Consider the following 21,096-nt stretch of genomic DNA (forward strand, 5'->3'; position numbering starts at 1 on the left):
AGCATATCCAAATGCACTGTGTCCGTATCTAACACCATTTTATTTTTTTACCAACATTAATGATCTTTACCTAATTTAGTTGCTTAATAATATGTTTAATTACAGGTACTTTATTTATTATTGTTCCGTCAGCTATAATAATATTATTAATATTAATAATAATAATAAACAGTATAATATGGGTAAAAGTAATTAATTTTTATAAGTAAAAAAATAAGTATTTAGGTAATAATAAAAATGTAATAAACGCATGCAGAGACAAAACGTCTCTTTAAAATTATACACATAAAATTAGTCTATTTATTATTCGCTTTACTACCATATAAATTTCACCATGTATGCTAGTTTTAAAAATCTATTTATTGACATTTTTGTTGCCTATTTGGCTAAACATTCACTCCATATTTTGTGTGTAAACCCCTGTCACTGAGCCCTGAGCAAGGCCGTAACTGAAAAAAAATTTCGGGGGGGGAGAGGGTCCGGACCCCTGGACCATCCCCCAAGTTACGGCCTTGGCCCTGAGTCAAGATTTACCGAATTGTGTTAATAATTAACTTTATATTGAAATACCTGTTGTTTCAAATAATCAGGACACGCTTTCAAGCTATGTATGAAAAAACAGTTAAATTATAAGATACCTAAGTTTTTTATGAATGTTATATAACAACCTATTATTATTTAGATTACCTATATACACGGATAGCTAGACGATACGACGCACCCTAGTGATGGTGATAAAAACCCCAAACCGTTTAGTTAAAGTATTATTTTATTTATTAAGAACGTAGCTATATACTTATATAGTTTGGATTGATAAATGTGGGTACATGGTTTATTATCACTTATCAGTGAGCGTGCGTGGAAGGGTAGACTTAAATCCATCTTAAAAACTGTCGCCAAATAATTTTAGATTATTGGTACTGCTGCTGTAAATCATTAGATTTTTTTTACGGCGTGAACGAATGTTTTTTCAATCGGAATTTTAAATAATGTAATGCATACTGCTTCAGCCACCATTTTAAATTTGAATTTACCGCCGTTCGGTCTGATAAAATCATACCAAAGACGTTATAAACACATACGTGACCATTATGGAACGGGACAGGTATTATCATTCTAGACCAACGATTATAATAATATATACCTGCGCATGCGCGCCAAGTTGTACACAAAAATCATTGGTAGTATCAACTTTGAGGCTTTGAGCTTAAAATGCAAGCATTTTCAGTGGATCATTGAATTACAGAAATAATATAATTTTATCAAAAGACCAAAACTTACTTTATACTTATTTACTGTAGTCTGTGAACAGTAGTGATTTTATCTATATTATTAATATTCATTATGTAACGATTATTAATATAAATATTATTAAAATTTTCATTATCTGATGATTATGTTTAGACATATTTAAATATTTTCTGCTAATCGTCATTCGCCTAAATTTGGTTATATTATACTGACCATTTTGAAAATGTTTAACTTGATTTTTCTACTTATAACAACTATTTTAGCATGTTGTGCTGAAAACTATACCAAAAAGTATTTACACATTATTGACTAAACACTTGCAATTATTTATGGTTTGATTGAAATTATTGTTTTTAGGGAAACCAAAATCAATTCGCACATTGGAATTAATGAACAGCAAAGTCCACTCGATACTATTCCAGAGCTCAGTCAAGTTTTAACTTATCCAATATGTCAAGTAAGTATTTATTATTTCATATATTTGACTGTAGATGTTGCTTTATCATGTAACTGTTGATATTTGTTTAAAGATATATTTATGGTATATTATGAATATCCTTTAATAATACCTATAGTTCAGGTATTTATGTCAACTTACATTGATTGACGATTGTATTTACATATAGATACTTATATAGTTATATAATAACATTATGTTATAGTATATAATATTTAAATACAGAATAATTAACAAATTAACTTAAATTAAATAATAACTAGCATTATTAGACTATTACTATGATAGAATTCTCATAAAATCCACTGTTTTGTTACTTTAGCCATTTATTTGAGGCTATTTTCAAATTTCTAAGTTTTTTTTGTATTGAAGTACAGTATTTGCCTCTTGGGCTTAGGCCTTTGGCTGTAAGTTATTGATTGATACTAACACGTTCAATTAACATTTATGCCAAATGAACTGGCGTTGTCAACCTTATTATTATATGCTCTACAATTTAGTCAACATTACAATTTACCTATTGATTTTTTGTTATTGTTTCCTGCTAGTATTATTTTATCATATATGTACGTTCAAACTATTCATTGATATTTTTTTTCCCAATTTTTTTAGCATTTCTAAAAAATATACTCAAATTTGATACCCAACTAATGTGTTAAAATTAATAAATATACAAGATCATGTATTATTTTAAAACAATTTATTCTAACCACAATAAGTTTGATAGTGATTTATAAAATTTTGTCAGTATTTCAGTAATTTATATTCTACAATACTAAAATAATTTTGATGTAAATTTTGCATATTTTAAACTTCAGCTACTTTTATATATTTGTAATTTTGTTAAGAACAAGTTCATTTGGTTCTATAAAAATTCTTTTATAAAATATTCAAATTAAATTACTAAAGTTTATAAAAAAATAAATTAAATATACAAATTAGTTATGTAAAATTACAAATTTAATTGATATTGCATTAATGTTTTTTTTTTTTATGAGTGGTAAATTATAAGATCTTAGTTTAAAAAAATGTTAAATAAATTATTATATTTTAAAATACCTCTTGAAAATGTGCATCTAATCTTTATTATTGACGCCTCACTGAGACAAACTAATTTGGTGGTTTGATAATTTTTCATTAACAGTTAAATCTTTTTGCATTTATTCAAACTACTCAAGTTTTATAGTTACCTATATAACTAAAACAATATCCTTGTAAGTTCTTTAATATTCATTAAAAGAAACACTATCATTTCTATTAGTCTGCACCAAAAATTAAAATCTTAAAATAGTAATTTTGTTTTTAAAAATTATGAACATAAATTTAATATTAAAATAAAATATTTTTAAGGGTGATTAAAACATAATAAATTTATAATCTATTAATTGTTCATATAAGTAAAGTGATATTTTTCATTGATATATATAAAACACTTTTTAAGAATGATTATATAATTATATTTTTAATAATATGCTTTTTCCAGAGTAAATTTAAAAATCTTATACATTTATAAATCTTGAATATTAAGTAAAAAATATATTTTATTTGACCCTACATAAGTAAGAAATCAACTTTTAAGCTCTCTTCTATTTATCAAAAACAATATTTATAAATCTATTTTAATATCTAAATTAACTAAACATAATTTAGTTTTAAGATGTATTCAAATAATACGTACTAAATGTTTTATAGATAATAGATTTATTATTTTACGCTCATAATGAAAATAATAAAGAATTTATGTTTATTAATGTAAAAATTATAACTGAAAAAATGTATATATTATAATTAATTGAATAAAATCATGTATTTAATTCAAGATTTTATAAAATGTTTTTTTTTATGAATATTCACTCAAACCATATTTAAAAAAAATATATGTTAAAGAACATAGATTATGTAAAAAAAAGAGTATACATCCTACCATAATTTAATACAATTGTTTTTTTCATATCTATTTTATCTTTGAGTTTTATAGAAAAACAAGTGTTTAGTTACCTAAAATTTATGCCATTTAATGAAACAAATGTTCAAAATTTTACATAATTTATTAAAACAAAAATGTTATGGAAAAAAACACAAAATTAAAAATTAAAAAAAAAAACATTATGTAAATTATTATTAAATTAAATGAATCCATTATGCTCTTTGTAAAAACACCTGAATAAGTTTAAACATTTGTTTTTCTTCTTTCTAATTACTAATTTTTGCAAATTATAAATAACAATTATTAAATCTACATTATAAAATAGATATATTTTTTCTGTCTTGGTATAGTATATTTTTGGATTTGTTTCTAAATTTGTTCAAAATGTTGAAAGTAAGTTCAGTGTATATTTTATTATTACACTTGCATTTTACTACTTATGTTTTTTGCAACCTGGTGGATGATAATCAATCAAAAAGTAATTCCCCATTTTGGATTAATCCATGTGGCTACAACACAAATAATTCCGAAGACTACGATGATTCTGATGCTGGTATCATGGATCGTATTTTAACAATAGCAAAACAATGTCAAAAAAATATTAATCAGTTTAAACATGAGTACATTCAACGAACATTCAGTTCTGATTATGATGCACATTATGATAGGTGGACGAATGAAAATAATAATTGGATGACTCCCCGACTTTTAAATAAAGCTGAAGATAATATGTCACAATCATCATTGGATTCACGTTCATTTCCCAGTGAATTAAAATACAGTCATGAAATATTACAACGAGTTTCTGTTGGTTTTGAAATGTTGCTTGATGATGCAAGTAATAATGATTCTTTGGAATATCAATGTCATGATAATTTTACCACCTGTAAGAATGATTTGCAGCAGCTTTTATGTGAGATCAGTGATGACATTGAAGTTACACATCAAGAAAAACCAAAAGATATTACTAGAGACGAAATTCCTAAAGAAGTTCGACAAGAAACAAGTACTGCTAAGAGAAATCTCACAAATTCTATTATTTTTCGTGATTATATGATTGCTATTAAGTATGTAAAAAATACCTATGAATATTTAAAAAGCAAAAGCAATAGTACTTCTGCATTGAAAACATGGTTTAAAACAAAACGCTATCGTATTTATTAATATTTATTTTAATTGTTTTTGTTTACTTTTTCATTATGTAATAAAAAAAAAGTACATATTTGGTTTTGTTTAATCTATAATATTATAACCTTGATGCCTTTTTTATTATTAATTCATTATAATAGCTTATTATATTAATAATATTAAAAATAAAATATAATTTTAAGAAAGATTGTATATATATTGTATTTAATCATCTTAGTAGATAGGGGTTAATAAATCTATATTCTAATGTTCAATGTGTACATTTATATAGTATTCATAAATATTAACCAGAAATATTTTCATTAGATAATTCATCAACTATTAATAATTTGACTTTAAGTTTTGGAAAAATTTGTTGTACTTATTTTATTTGTGTTTAATGGTAATATAAATTTAAATTTAAATAAAATAAATTATAGAAACAATAATAAACAAGACATTTATTCTCTAATCAAAACCTAATTATAATATTTGACAAAATTATTACCCAAATATTATTAGGTAGTCACTGACCTTATTGAATATAAATATAAGTAAAATATGTACCTAAATATCAGTATTAGTCAGAGTTCAAGAATTTAGAGTGCAAGTTATCATTTTAATATGAATTGTTATTATTAGCTATTACATTATATGTTAAGTTTGTCTTTTAACCTAAAAAATACATCTGAATTATAATATAAATTTAGGAATTCTAAATACCTAGTTAATAATTAAATATATTTTAATTTTAGATGTACCAAGGTTCACATTGTTCAAAATACCTACAAGGTCAAAATGTGTATATACCCGCAAATTCTTCTCAGGCTCTTATTGAAGGAAACCTAAATTCAGCTTTTAAAGTAATTACACGATCTACTGATATGACAGCTGGTTGTGCAAAATATGCTGTACCCTCCATTTGTCATACTGCTTATCCGTTATGTAGAAAGGATAAGACTATACCTAAGCCGTTGCTTGTGTGCCAAGAGGTTTGTTTCCCTATTTCAATAATAGCTTTCTATATTATTTATACAATTTTTTTATAGGACTGTGAACTATTGGAAAACGACATTTGTAGTCAAGAGCATGCAATTGCCAAAAAACATCATTTACTTGGACGTTTTGTGAATTTACCTAATTGTTCTTCTTTACCAAAAACTGATTGTTTTGAACTCGGTATTGAGAAACCTGAAGTGAATGATGGTAAAATAGCAAATACACTGTAAATTATTATCAATTGGCACATTATAAAAATTGATTTTTTTTCCAGATGAAAAGTGTTATTGGGGATTAGGAGTTTCATATCGGGGTACAACATCATCATATCAAAATCTATCATGTGTACGTTGGAGTCAACAGTTAATTGTAAAAACATCTGATTATAAGGAATTACAAGGAGGTCATCGTTTCTGTCGCAATCCAGGATCTGAAGAAAATGAACCTTGGTGTGTTGTTGAAATGCCAGACACAGGTCAAATGAAAAAAGTGATTTGTGATGTTCCACATTGCAGTGAGTTATTTTATAAAAGAAAATAGTTAAGAGTCTTATTTAAAAATTGTCATGTTATGTTCAGTGAGAACTCTACAATTACCAATCTTCATTGTAAGCACAGTCAGTATTTCTTTATTTATTGTGCTGGTGGTAATGGTAATTTGCTGTATTCGAAGAAAAAGTAAGCGGCAGAATTCAGCAATACGTCGTAGGCTGCCTCCTTATACAAATCAAAAAGTAATTGAATATAATAAAATATATTCATACTAGCATAATAACATATTTTAATATTTGTTTACAGCAAGACATTGTAAAAGGTAAAACTAATGGCCTAGAATTATCATCATTAATACCAGGCTCAAGTGCTTCAAGTCAAAAATCAGATAAATACTGTAAAGTTAGACAATATGCGTTGGGTGAAATCACATTCTTACAAGAAATTGGAGAAGGTGCTTTTGGTATGTATTTTCATCAAAAATATGTACTCTTAATGATTAAATATGAATTGAAATTTATAAAATATTTGAATAGGCAAAGTTTTCAAAGGTCAAGTGCCTAACGATATGGGTACCATAATTATGGTAGCCATCAAGACATTGAAAGAAGGTGCAAGTGCTAAGACAGCAGCAGACTTTAAACGTGAAACTGATTTAATGGGAGAATTACGACATCCAAATGTGGTTTGCTTGGTAGGCATGTGTGCACGTCCAGCATGTTTATTGTTTGAATACATGGTTGGTGGTGACTTACATGAATTTCTAATGGCGCGTTCTCCACATTCACCAAATTCCCCAATAGCACCACCACTTAACCAGGCAGACTTTATGTATATTGCTACCCAGATAGCTTCAGGTTAGTGGTATTATTTAATATTTATAATATCTATTATTATCGCTATACTGTATCCAGAAAGAAAACACGCTGCATCCTAATGAAAATCAATTCTTCTGTGCATCTCTACACAATATCATGCCATTGAGATCGATTTTACAGTCCATAATAAACCAATTTTCTCTATTATATGGTAAAAGCTACAGACAATTACAGGGATTGTATATCGCTAAGCAAAAAAACACGGTTGAGTGATCAGTATATTCTTTTTTGAAATGGACTGTACTATAGCAGGATGTTGTATAGAGATGCATAGAGTTTGCGAGTTATTTAACAAATTAGAGTATAATACCATTTGGTGAATTAATTGAATTAATATATTAACACTGTAAATAGGTATGGAATATTTATGCAGCCATCATTATGTGCACAGAGATTTAGCTGCTAGAAATTGTTTAGTTGCTGAAAATCTTACAGTAAAAATATCAGATTTTGGTCTTTCAAGGGATATTTACTCATCTGATTATTACAGGTTTGATATTTTATATATTTATAAGTTTTATTTATTATACATAGTTTTTATTTTACATTACAGACTTTTTACTTTTTATTTTATATTCAATTATTCTATTCCATATATTTAATGGATAAATTTCAAATAAAGCTACATTATTCTTTAATTGAATTAAAATGTTTTTCATTTATTAGCCATAAACACAAATTACAAATAGTCATTTTCTTCTTCATGATTAACCATATTAATGTAGGTATTCAAAATATGTATGAACTTTGTGATAACTGATAAAGTGATAAGTATTAATAATTTATATATCTTCAGAATATAAATTTATTAAATGCATTTTTTGGAATTCAAGAATACCAGTTTCATCTATTTAATTTTAAATAAACTAAATACTTATAATAGTCACTAAAATAATATTTGATTTCAAATAATTATTTTATTTTTTATTTTACAATTACAGAGTACAATCAAAATCGTTGTTACCTGTGAGATGGATGCCACCCGAATCCATTCTATATGGCAAATTTACAACCGAATCTGATGTTTGGAGTTTTGGTGTTGTATTATGGGAAGTTTATAGCTATGGTTTACAAGTAAATACTGTCATCTTTATTAAAAATAATTACTGTTATTAACACCATGATGTAATTATGTTCTTTAGCCATATTATGGATATAGCAATCAGGAAGTGATTGAAATGATTCGCTCGCGTCAACTCCTTCCGTGCCCTCAAGAATGTCCATCAAGAATGTACTCGTTAATGATGGAGTGTTGGCATGAGGCACCTGTCCGGCGACCGAATTTCACAGAAATTCACTCTCGGCTCAGACAATGGGCAGCTATGTCTGTATCAACAGCACCCACCATGACATACTCTATGGTGCGCCCTGGAAGTCAATCTGATCGCACAGGTTCGTCAAATGTGTCATCCACTTGTAGGCCAGTCAATATATAAGTCACTAATATTAATTTCTATGTAGAAATCCCCTTATGTACATAAATAACAAATGCTTATAACTAGTTGACTATCATCTTAAGTGCATTTCTCACAACATACATATACATAAATTTTAATAATATTTGTTTCATATTTAATCTTAATCCTTAAACAACAGAATTTCGTAATCATCAAATAAATTTTATCTAAATACAGAATAAATTTTGTTTGTTATATAATTATGTATTCATTATATATTATTGTTCATAAATAATTTTATGTTTTCTTTTTTTTTTTCATCAAATTTCACTTAATGCTGAATTAATTTAAATATGATTGATATGATATTAGAGAAGATGTTTGCTTTATAAATTACACTTAACTATTAGCATATTTTGTAAAAATTAAATTTATTATTATTATTTATAAGCTTATAGAAAATGTACTTACTTACTTTTTCAACAAAAGTGTGAAGTCAAAATTAAGTACCATGTGTTTTAATGATTATTAACAACAATTAAACATTTAAATATTAACATTATCATTTATCATTGTAAGAGTAATATTCATAACACTGTTTATGGAAGCATGAACAACAAACGTATTTCTATAGCTCAAGCTTCAAATACCAATTCCAATGTGACAAAATGATTGCCTTAAACTATTTATAAGACATTTAATTAAAAATTACATTTAAATATCGAAAGTGCACTGTATTAACTATGGCATTCGCTTACGTTACAGGTGTTGCTCGTGTTCAATATTAAAACAATTATTTGATCATATTCTTCTGTGACATCACAAGAATTCATAATTAACCGTCTTCCACATGCAAAATTTTATTTGTGCCATACATTTAACATTTGTTCAAACTAAATTTTCTTGTGCATACTTCATCTGCCGTGTTCAAATTCATTCATGTATGGAAATAGGAAACATTACGCTTTTAAGTCATGGGTGATGAAAGCACCAGTGTATGATTGAATTCTTTAAAACCATAATATAGTTATTTGGTTGTGTTGATTTTGTTAGAGTTGTGACGTCAAGATAGTAGTTTTGTCTTGTACTTATTAATAACCTACTACTACTACTTTAATTATTATTACTTGTCAGGTGTACATATGTGTTTTTATTGTACATACACAAATAATGTATTATATAATTTATTATTTATTAATTATTACCTATGTATTATTTTGTATATTTCAACTAATAATAATTAGTATATAATATTGTTTACTTGGTAATATTATAATCCTTTAAGGATTAATTACATTTTTCTATTATAATATGTATTATGTATAACTATTTTTACTTAAAATCAAATGTTAAAAGAGTAATGTATAAATTGTTTTTTTGATTTTTTTATACTCATATTGTAACAGCACACTCTAGTCTACTTAATGTTTTAGTTTATAAACATAACTTAAAATGTAAAGACTGTTGAAAATGTTTTTAAAGAAGCCGCCATTGTACTTGTATTTTCATTTATATATTATATAATAATATACATCCAAATAAAAGTGTTTTGATTATTAAGAACATATTACTATAATATTAGTTTATTACCTAAATTATATTCCGTGTCTCGCAAAAAGAAACTAATTCTAAAATCTTCCAGAAATTACGAATTACAACTGACTATTTAGTATTTATTTATCATTTAATAAATTCAACAAGCTACTTTATATAAGTATACAGTTTTAATTTGGTTATCTATTTTTTTTTTTTGTATCATATATAATATTTTTTTTCACTTAAAACTTGTGCATTTTTAGTTTCTATATTTGTTTCAAACGTATTTAAATATTATGGTTAAAAAGAACAATGAAAAATACGTTTAAACAAAGTAAAAAATTCTGACAAATTATAAGATATTTGCAATACGTACTATGACATAAATTTATTTATATTTACAAATGTTTTACTTCAATTCATAATATACCGTAAGAATAGACTCTTCTATTTTTTAAAATATAGAATTTCTTCATAATCAGATTAAAAAAAAATTGTTGAAATGAATTTTTATATTTCACTATTAAAAGGAAATCATATATTATATGGAAATACAGATAATTTATAAGGATTTTTATATAGTGTTAGGGACTTTTACATCTCTTTATAGAAATATGAAGGACTTTTATGGATTATTACGGATTTATCATAGAAATATACAGGATTTATAACAGTTATACAGCAATTTATGCAAATACAGAAGACTTATGAATTTTTAAAGAATTTTATAGATTTTGACTGATTTATCGTGGAAATATTCAGGATTTTTATAGGTTTTATTGGTTTTTATGGAAACACGGATGATTTTTTAGGACTTTTCAAGAGTATTTGGGTTTTTAAGGATTTATCATAGAAATATAGAGTATTTATAATGGTTTTACGCCTTTTTATTGAAATACGGAAGACTCTTATGGATTTTAATGGATTTATCATGGAAATAAAAGGGAATTTTTACGGTTTTACTGCTTTTAATGGAAATAGGGATGACTTTTAAGGATTTTTAAAGAATGATATGGACTTTTACAGCTAATTATGCAAATTTGGAGGAGTTTTATGGATTATTACGGATTAATCATGGTAATATAAGTGATTTATAATGGTTTTAACGACTTTTTATTGAAATACGGAAGACTTATGTTTATTGATGGCTTTTTTTGGAATTACGGAAGATTTTTAAGGATAATTACGGATTAATCATGGAATTATAGAGGATTTATAACAGTTTTAAGGCTTCTTATGGATCTATGGAAGACTCTTATGGATAATTAAGGATTTATCATGGAAATATAGAATATTTATAATGGTTTTACGCCATTTTATATTGAAATAAGAAGGACTTTTATGGATTTATCATAGAAATACCGAAGATTAACAACCATGATAACAGTTCTACGTGTTTTTATGGAAATACGGAGGATTTTTAAGGATTTTTCAAGAATGTTATGGACTTTTACAGCTAATTATGCAAGTTTGGAGGAGTTTTATGGGTTATTACGGATTTATCATGGAAATATGGTGAATTTATATCTGTTTTATGGCTTCTTATGGAACTATGGAAGACTCTTGTGGATAATTAAGGATTAATCATGGAAATATAAAGGATAACAGTTCTAAGGCTTTTATGGAAATACGAATGATTTTTAAGGACTTTTCCAGAGTATATGGGTTTTTACGGATTAATCATGGAAATATAGAGTATTTATAATAGTTTTACGCCATTTTATATTAAAATAAGGAGGACTTTTATGGATTTTGATGGATTTATCATGGAAACATAAAGGGTGTTTAACAGTTTTACTGCTTTTAATGGAATTACGGAAGACTTAAATGGATTTTCTGGGATTTATCATGCAAATATAGAGGATATATAACCATGAAAACAGTTTAATAGCTAATTTTTGAAAATAAGGATAATAAATAAGGATTTTTAAAGAATGTTATGGACTTTTACAGCTCATTATGCAATTTTGGAGGATTATTAATGACAATTAGGGATTTATCATGGAAATATGGTGGATTTATATCAGTTTTACGCCTTTTTAGGTATATATGGAGGAACGTTAAGGTTTTTAATTGAATTTTATTGATTTTAACGTTTTTGTTATGGGAATATGGAATAGTTTAAACGGTATTACGGCTTTTTATAGAATTATAAAGAAATTTTTGACTATTTAACGGCTTTTAAAGGAAATATGGAAGAATGTTAATTGTTTTCATTGCATTTTAGGGAATTGAACATTTTTATTATGGGAATATGGAAGAATTCGAACGGTATTACGGCTTTTTATGGAAATATGGAGGAATTTATAATAGTTAAACGGCTTTTTGGGATATATGAAGGAATTTTAATGTTTCTAATTAAATTTAATGGATTATAACCTTTTTTTTTTATGGGAATATGGGATAGTTATAAAGGTATTACGTCTTTTTAGGGATAAATGGAAGAATGTTAATTGTTTTCATTGGATTTTATGGAATTGAACCTTTTTATTATGGGAATATGGAAGAGTTCTAACAGTATTACGGCTTTTAATGGAAATATAGAGGAATTTATAATAGTTTATCGGATTTTTGGGATATATGGAGGAATTTTAATGTTTCTAATTAAATTTAATGGATTATAACCTTTTTTTTTATGGGAATATGGAATAGTTTTAACGGTATTACGGCATTTTATAGAATTTTAAAGGAATTTTTGATTATTTAACCGCTTTTAAAGGAAATATGTAAGAATATTAATTATTTTCATTGGATTTTATGGAATTGAACCTTTTTTTTATGGGAATATGGAAGAATTCGAACGGTATTACGGCTTTTTATGGAAATATGGAGGAATATATAATAGTTTAACAGCTTTTTGGGATATATAAAGGAATTTTAATGTTTCTAATTAGATTTAATGAATTATAACCTTTTTTTTTATGGGAATATGGAATAGTTTTAACATTATTACGGCTTTTTATAGAATTATAAAGGAATTTTTGATTATTTAACGGCTTTTAAAGGAAATATGGTAGAATGTTAATTGTTTTCATTGGATTTTAGGGAATTGAACCTTTTATTATGGGAATATGGAATAGTTTAAACGGTATTACGGCTTTTTATAGAATTATAAAGAAATTTTTGACTATTTAACGGCTTTTAAAGGAAATATGGAAGAATGTTAATTGTTTTCATTGCATTTTAGGGAATTGAACATTTTTATTATGGGAATATGGAAGAATTCGAACGGTATTACGGCTTTTTATGGAAATATGGAGGAATTTATAATAGTTAAACGGCTTTTTGGGATATATGAAGGAATTTTAATGTTTCTAATTAAATTTAATGGATTATAACCTTTTTTTTTTATGGGAATATGGGATAGTTATAAAGGTATTACGTCTTTTTAGGGATAAATGGAAGAATGTTAATTGTTTTCATTGGATTTTATGGAATTGAACCTTTTTATTATGGGAATATGGAAGAGTTCTAACAGTATTACGGCTTTTAATGGAAATATAGAGGAATTTATAATAGTTTATCGGATTTTTGGGATATATGGAGGAATTTTAATGTTTCTAATTAAATTTAATGGATTATAACCTTTTTTTTTATGGGAATATGGAATAGTTTTAACGGTATTACGGCATTTTATAGAATTTTAAAGGAATTTTTGATTATTTAACCGCTTTTAAAGGAAATATGGAAGAATGTTAATTGTTTTCATTGGATTTTAGGGAATTGAACCTTTTTATTATGGGAATATGGAAGAGTTCTAACAGTATTACGGCTTTTTATAGAAATATGGAGGAACTTATATTAGTTTATCGGCTTTTTGGGATATATGGAGGAATTTTAATGTTTCTAATTTGATTTAATGGATTATAACCTTTTTTTTATGGGAATATGGAATATTTTTAAAGGTATTACGTCTTTATAGGGATATATGGAGGAATTTTAATGTGTCTAATTAGCTATAATGAATTATAACCTTTTTTTTTATGGGAATATGGAAGAGTTCTAACAGTATTACGGCTTTTTATGGAAATATGGAGGAATTTATAATAGTTTAACAGCTATTTGGGATACATAAAGGAATTTTAATGTTTCTAATTAGATTTAATGAATTATAACCTTTTTTTTTATGGGAATATGGAATAGTTTTAACATTATTACGGCTTTTTATAGAATTATAAAGGAATTTTTGACTATTTAACGGCTTTTAAAGGAAATATGGAAGAATGTTAATTGTTTTCATTGGATTTTATGGAATGGAACCTTTTTATTATGGGAATATGGAAGAGTTCTAACGGTATTACGTCTTTTTAGGGATTTATGGAGCAATTTTAATGTTTTTAATTAGATTTAATGGATTATAACCTTTTTTTTTATGGGAATATGGAATAGTTTTAACATTATTACGGCTTTTTATAGAATTATAAAGGAATTTTTGACTATTTAACGGCTTTTAAAGGAAATATGGAAGAATGTTAATTGTTTTCGTTGGATTTTATGGAATGGAACCTTTTTATTATGGGAATATGGAAGAGTTCTAACGGTATTACGTCTTTTTAGGGATTTATGGAGCAATTTTAATGTTTTTAATTAGATTTAATGGATTATAACCTTTTTTTTATGGGAATATGGAAGAGTTCTAACAGTATTACGGCTTTTTATGGAAATATGGAGGAATTTATATTAGTTTAACAGCTTTTTGGGATATATGGAGGAATTTATAATGTTTTTAATTAGATTTAATGGATTATAACCCTTTTTTTTATGGGAATATATAATAGTCTTAATAGTATTACGGCTTTTTATAGAATTTTAAAGGAATTTTTGATTATATAACCGCTTTTAAAGGAAATATGGAAGAATATTAATTATTTTCATTGGATTTTATGGAAATTAACCTTTTTTTTATGGGAATATGGAATAGTCTTAACGGTATTACGGCTTTTTATAGAATTATAAAGAAATTTTTGACTATTTAACGGCTTTTAAAGGAAATATGGAAGAATGTTAATTGTTTTCATTGCATTTTAGGGAATTGAACATTTTTATTATGGGAATATGGAAGAATTCGAACGGTATTACGGCTTTTTATGGAAATATGGAGGAATTTATAATAGTTAAACGGCTTTTTGGGATATATGAAGGAATTTTAATGTTTCTAATTAAATTTAATGGATTATAACCTTTTTTTTTTATGGGAATATGGGATAGTTATAAAGGTATTACGTCTTTTTAGGGATAAATGGAAGAATGTTAATTGTTTTCATTGGATTTTATGGAATTGAACCTTTTTATTATGGGAATATGGAAGAGTTCTAACAGTATTACGGCTTTTAATGGAAATATAGAGGAATTTATAATAGTTTATCGGATTTTTGGGATATATGGAGGAATTTTAATGTTTCTAATTAAATTTAATGGATTATAACCTTTTTTTTTATGGGAATATGGAATAGTTTTAACGGTATTACGGCATTTTATAGAATTTTAAAGGAATTTTTGATTATTTAACCGCTTTTAAAGGAAATATGTAAGAATATTAATTATTTTCATTGGATTTTATGGAATTGAACCTTTTTTTTATGGGAATATGGAAGAATTCGAACGGTATTACGGCTTTTTATGGAAATATGGAGGAATATATAATAGTTTAACAGCTTTTTGGGATATATAAAGGAATTTTAATGTTTCTAATTAGATTTAATGAATTATAACCTTTTTTTTTATGGGAATATGGAATAGTTTTAACATTATTACGGCTTTTTATAGAATTATAAAGGAATTTTTGATTATTTAACGGCTTTTAAAGGAAATATGGTAGAATGTTAATTGTTTTCATTGGATTTTAGGGAATTGAACCTTTTTATTATGGGAATATGGAATAGTTTAAACGGTATTACGGCTTTTTATAGAATTATAAAGAAATTTTTGACTATTTAACGGCTTTTAAAGGAAATATGGAAGAATGTTAATTGTTTTCATTGCATTTTAGGGAATTGAACATTTTTATTATGGGAATATGGAAGAATTCGAACGGTATTACGGCTTTTTATGGAAATATGGAGGAATTTATAATAGTTAAACGGCTTTTTGGGATATATGAAGGAATTTTAATGTTTCTAATTAAATTTAATGGATTATAACCTTTTTTTTTTATGGGAATATGGGATAGTTATAAAGGTATTACGTCTTTTTAGGGATAAATGGAAGAATGTTAATTGTTTTCATTGGATTTTATGGAATTGAACCTTTTTATTATGGGAATATGGAAGAGTTCTAACAGTATTACGGCTTTTAATGGAAATATAGAGGAATTTATAATAGTTTATCGGATTTTTGGGATATATGGAGGAATTTTAATGTTTCTAATTAAATTTAATGGATTATAACCTTTTTTTTTATGGGAATATGGAATAGTTTTAACGGTATTACGGCATTTTATAGAATTTTAAAGGAATTTTTGATTATTTAACCGCTTTTAAAGGAAATATGGAAGAATGTTAATTGTTTTCATTGGATTTTAGGGAATTGAACCTTTTTATTATGGGAATATGGAAGAGTTCTAACAGTATTACGGCTTTTTATAGAAATATGGAGGAACTTATATTAGTTTATCGGCTTTTTGGGATATATGGAGGAATTTTAATGTTTCTAATTTGATTTAATGGATTATAACCTTTTTTTTATGGGAATATGGAATATTTTTAAAGGTATTACGTCTTTATAGGGATATATGGAGGAATTTTAATGTGTCTAATTAGCTATAATGAATTATAACCTTTTTTTTTATGGGAATATGGAAGAGTTCTAACAGTATTACGGCTTTTTATGGAAATATGGAGGAATTTATAATAGTTTAACAGCTATTTGGGATACATAAAGGAATTTTAATGTTTCTAATTAGATTTAATGAATTATAACCTTTTTTTTTATGGGAATATGGAATAGTTTTAACATTATTACGGCTTTTTATAGAATTATAAAGGAATTTTTGACTATTTAACGGCTTTTAAAGGAAATATGGAAGAATGTTAATTGTTTTCATTGGATTTTATGGAATGGAACCTTTTTATTATGGGAATATGGAAGAGTTCTAACGGTATTACGTCTTTTTAGGGATTTATGGAGCAATTTTAATGTTTTTAATTAGATTTAATGGATTATAACCTTTTTTTTTATGGGAATATGGAATAGTTTTAACATTATTACGGCTTTTTATAGAATTATAAAGGAATTTTTGACTATTTAACGGCTTTTAAAGGAAATATGGAAGAATGTTAATTGTTTTCGTTGGATTTTATGGAATGGAACCTTTTTATTATGGGAATATGGAAGAGTTCTAACGGTATTACGTCTTTTTAGGGATTTATGGAGCAATTTTAATGTTTTTAATTAGATTTAATGGATTATAACCTTTTTTTTATGGGAATATGGAAGAGTTCTAACAGTATTACGGCTTTTTATGGAAATATGGAGGAATTTATATTAGTTTAACAGCTTTTTGGGATATATGGAGGAATTTATAATGTTTTTAATTAGATTTAATGGATTATAACCCTTTTTTTTATGGGAATATATAATAGTCTTAATAGTATTACGGCTTTTTATAGAATTTTAAAGGAATTTTTGATTATATAACCGCTTTTAAAGGAAATATGGAAGAATATTAATTATTTTCATTGGATTTTATGGAAATTAACCTTTTTTTTATGGGAATATGGAATAGTCTTAACGGTATTACGGCTTTTTATAGAATTATAAAGGAATTTTTGACTATTTAACGGATTTTAAAGGAAATATGGAAGAATGTTAATTGTTTTCATTGGATTTTATGGAATTGAACCTTTTTTTTATGGGAATATGGAAGAATTCGAACGGTATTACGGGTTTTTATGGAAATATGGAGGAATATATAATAGTTTAACAGCTTTTTGGGATATATGGGGGAATTTGAATGTTTTTAATTAGATTTAATGGATTATAACCTTTTTTTTTTATGGGAATATGGGATAGTTATAAAGGTATTACGTCTTTTTAGGGATATATGGAAGAATGTTAATTATTTTCATTGGATTTTATGGAAATGAACCTTTTTTTTATGGGAATATGGAATAGTCTTAACGGTACTACGGCTTTTTATAGAATTATAAAGGAATTTTTGACTATTTAACGGCTTTTAAAGGAAATATGGAAGAATGTTAATTGTTTTAGTTGGATTTTATGGAATTAAACCTTTTTTTTATGGGAATATGGAAGAGTTCTAACAGTATTACGGCTTTTTATGGAAATATGGAGGAATTTATAATAGTTTAACAGCTATTTGGGATACATAAAGGAATTTTAATGTTTCTAATTAGATTTAATGAATTATAACCTTTTTTTTTATGGGAATATGGAATAGTTTTAACATTATTACGGCTTTTTATAGAATTATAAAGAAATTTTTGACTATTTAACGGCTTTTAAAGGAAATATGGAAGAATGTTAATTGTTTTCATTGCATTTTAGGGAATTGAACATTTTTATTATGGGAATATGGAAGAATTCGAACGGTATTACGGCTTTTTATGGAAATATGGAGGAATTTATAATAGTTAAACGGCTTTTTGGGATATATGAAGGAATTTTAATGTTTCTAATTAAATTTAATGGATTATAACCTTTTTTTTTTATGGGAATATGGGATAGTTATAAAGGTATTACGTCTTTTTAGGGATAAATGGAAGAATGTTAATTGTTTTCATTGGATTTTATGGAATTGAACCTTTTTATTATGGGAATATGGAAGAGTTCTAACAGTATTACGGCTTTTAATGGAAATATAGAGGAATTTATAATAGTTTATCGGATTTTTGGGATATATGGAGGAATTTTAATGTTTCTAATTAAATTTAATGGATTATAACCTTTTTTTTTATGGGAATATGGAATAGTTTTAACGGTATTACGGCATTTTATAGAATTTTAAAGGAATTTTTGATTATTTAACCGCTTTTAAAGGAAATATGGAAGAATGTTAATTGTTTTCATTGGATTTTAGGGAATTGAACCTTTTTATTATGGGAATATGGAAGAGTTCTAACAGTATTACGGCTTTTTATAGAAATATGGAGGAACTTATATTAGTTTATCGGCTTTTTGGGATATATGGAGGAATTTTAATGTTTCTAATTTGATTTAATGGATTATAACCTTTTTTTTATGGGAATATGGAATATTTTTAAAGGTATTACGTCTTTATAGGGATATATGGAGGAATTTTAATGTGTCTAATTAGCTATAATGAATTATAACCTTTTTTTTTATGGGAATATGGAAGAGTTCTAACAGTATTACGGCTTTTTATGGAAATATGGAGGAATTTATAATAGTTTAACAGCTATTTGGGATACATAAAGGAATTTTAATGTTTCTAATTAGATTTAATGAATTATAACCTTTTTTTTTATGGGAATATGGAATAGTTTTAACATTATTACGGCTTTTTATAGAATTATAAAGGAATTTTTGACTATTTAACGGCTTTTAAAGGAAATATGGAAGAATGTTAATTGTTTTCATTGGATTTTATGGAATGGAACCTTTTTATTATGGGAATATGGAAGAGTTCTAACGGTATTACGTCTTTTTAGGGATTTATGGAGCAATTTTAATGTTTTTAATTAGATTTAATGGATTATAACCTTTTTTTTTATGGGAATATGGAATAGTTTTAACATTATTACGGCTTTTTATAGAATTATAAAGGAATTTTTGACTATTTAACGGCTTTTAAAGGAAATATGGAAGAATGTTAATTGTTTTCGTTGGATTTTATGGAATGGAACCTTTTTATTATGGGAATATGGAAGAGTTCTAACGGTATTACGTCTTTTTAGGGATTTATGGAGCAATTTTAATGTTTTTAATTAGATTTAATGGATTATAACCTTTTTTTTATGGGAATATGGAAGAGTTCTAACAGTATTACGGCTTTTTATGGAAATATGGAGGAATTTATATTAGTTTAACAGCTTTTTGGGATATATGGAGGAATTTATAATGTTTTTAATTAGATTTAATGGATTATAACCCTTTTTTTTATGGGAATATATAATAGTCTTAATAGTATTACGGCTTTTTATAGAATTTTAAAGGAATTTTTGATTATATAACCGCTTTTAAAGGAAATATGGAAGAATATTAATTATTTTCATTGGATTTTATGGAAATTAACCTTTTTTTTATGGGAATATGGAATAGTCTTAACGGTATTACGGCTTTTTATAGAATTATAAAGGAATTTTTGACTATTTAACGGATTTTAAAGGAAATATGGAAGAATGTTAATTGTTTTCATTGGATTTTATGGAATTGAACCTTTTTTTTATGGGAATATGGAAGAATTCGAACGGTATTACGGGTTTTTATGGAAATATGGAGGAATATATAATAGTTTAACAGCTTTTTGGGATATATGGGGGAATTTGAATGTTTTTAATTAGATTTAATGGATTATAACCTTTTTTTTTTATGGGAATATGGGATAGTTATAAAGGTATTACGTCTTTTTAGGGATATATGGAAGAATGTTAATTATTTTCATTGGATTTTATGGAAATGAACCTTTTTTTTATGGGAATATGGAATAGTCTTAACGGTACTACGGCTTTTTATAGAATTATAAAGGAATTTTTGACTATTTAACGGCTTTTAAAGGAAATATGGAAGAATGTTAATTGTTTTAGTTGGATTTTATGGAATTAAACCTTTTTTTTATGGGAATATGGAAGAGTTCTAACAGTATTACGGCTTTTTATGGAAATATGGAGGAATTTATATTAGTTTAACAGCTTTTTGGGATATATGGAGGAATTTTTTATGTTTTAAATTAGATTTAATAGATTATAACCTTTTTTTATGGAAATATGGAACAGTTCTAACGATATTACGGCTTTTTATGGAATTATGGAGGAATTTATAATAGTTTAACTGCTTTTTAGGATAAATGGAGGAATTTTAATGTTTCTAATAAGATTTAATGGATTATAACCTT

The 21,096-nt window shown here is 25.7% G+C and overlaps 2 protein-coding genes across 3 annotated transcripts in view; both read left to right on the forward strand.

Annotated features, from left to right (window-relative positions):
* LOC113560530 (tyrosine-protein kinase transmembrane receptor Ror-like) overlaps window positions 1-9,731 on the forward strand; it is a 68,085-nt gene extending 58,354 nt beyond the window's left edge. Inside the window, exons 6-16 of one of the 2 annotated variants that reach the window (XM_026966458.1) lie at window positions 1,609-1,708; window positions 5,519-5,755; window positions 5,813-5,969; window positions 6,037-6,276; window positions 6,341-6,495; window positions 6,560-6,716; window positions 6,790-7,110; window positions 7,486-7,621; window positions 8,073-8,205; window positions 8,274-8,523; window positions 9,294-9,731. In XM_026966458.1, the coding sequence (XP_026822259.1) occupies window positions 1,609-1,708; window positions 5,519-5,755; window positions 5,813-5,969; window positions 6,037-6,276; window positions 6,341-6,495; window positions 6,560-6,716; window positions 6,790-7,110; window positions 7,486-7,621; window positions 8,073-8,205; window positions 8,274-8,523; window positions 9,294-9,316 (1,909 nt within the window). In that variant the 3' untranslated portion in view covers window positions 9,317-9,731. Of the gene's footprint in view, window positions 1-1,608; window positions 1,709-5,518; window positions 5,756-5,812; window positions 5,970-6,036; window positions 6,277-6,340; window positions 6,496-6,559; window positions 6,717-6,789; window positions 7,111-7,485; window positions 7,622-8,072; window positions 8,206-8,273; window positions 8,748-9,293 lie in introns of those variants that run through there. The other variant, XM_026966457.1, reaches the window with a different exon arrangement.
* Window positions 3,968-4,888, forward strand: LOC113560531. Its single transcript, XM_026966460.1, has one exon. It carries the CDS (start codon window positions 4,020-4,022, stop codon window positions 4,797-4,799), a length of 780 nt encoding a protein of 259 aa, XP_026822261.1. The 5' UTR covers window positions 3,968-4,019; the 3' UTR covers window positions 4,800-4,888.
* Window positions 9,732-21,096: the final 11,365 nt, after the last annotated feature.

The sequence above is a fragment of the Rhopalosiphum maidis genome, chromosome 1 (genome assembly GCF_003676215.2).
Source record: "Rhopalosiphum maidis isolate BTI-1 chromosome 1, ASM367621v3, whole genome shotgun sequence".
In the NCBI taxonomy this organism is placed as follows: Eukaryota; Metazoa; Arthropoda; class Insecta; order Hemiptera; family Aphididae; genus Rhopalosiphum; species Rhopalosiphum maidis.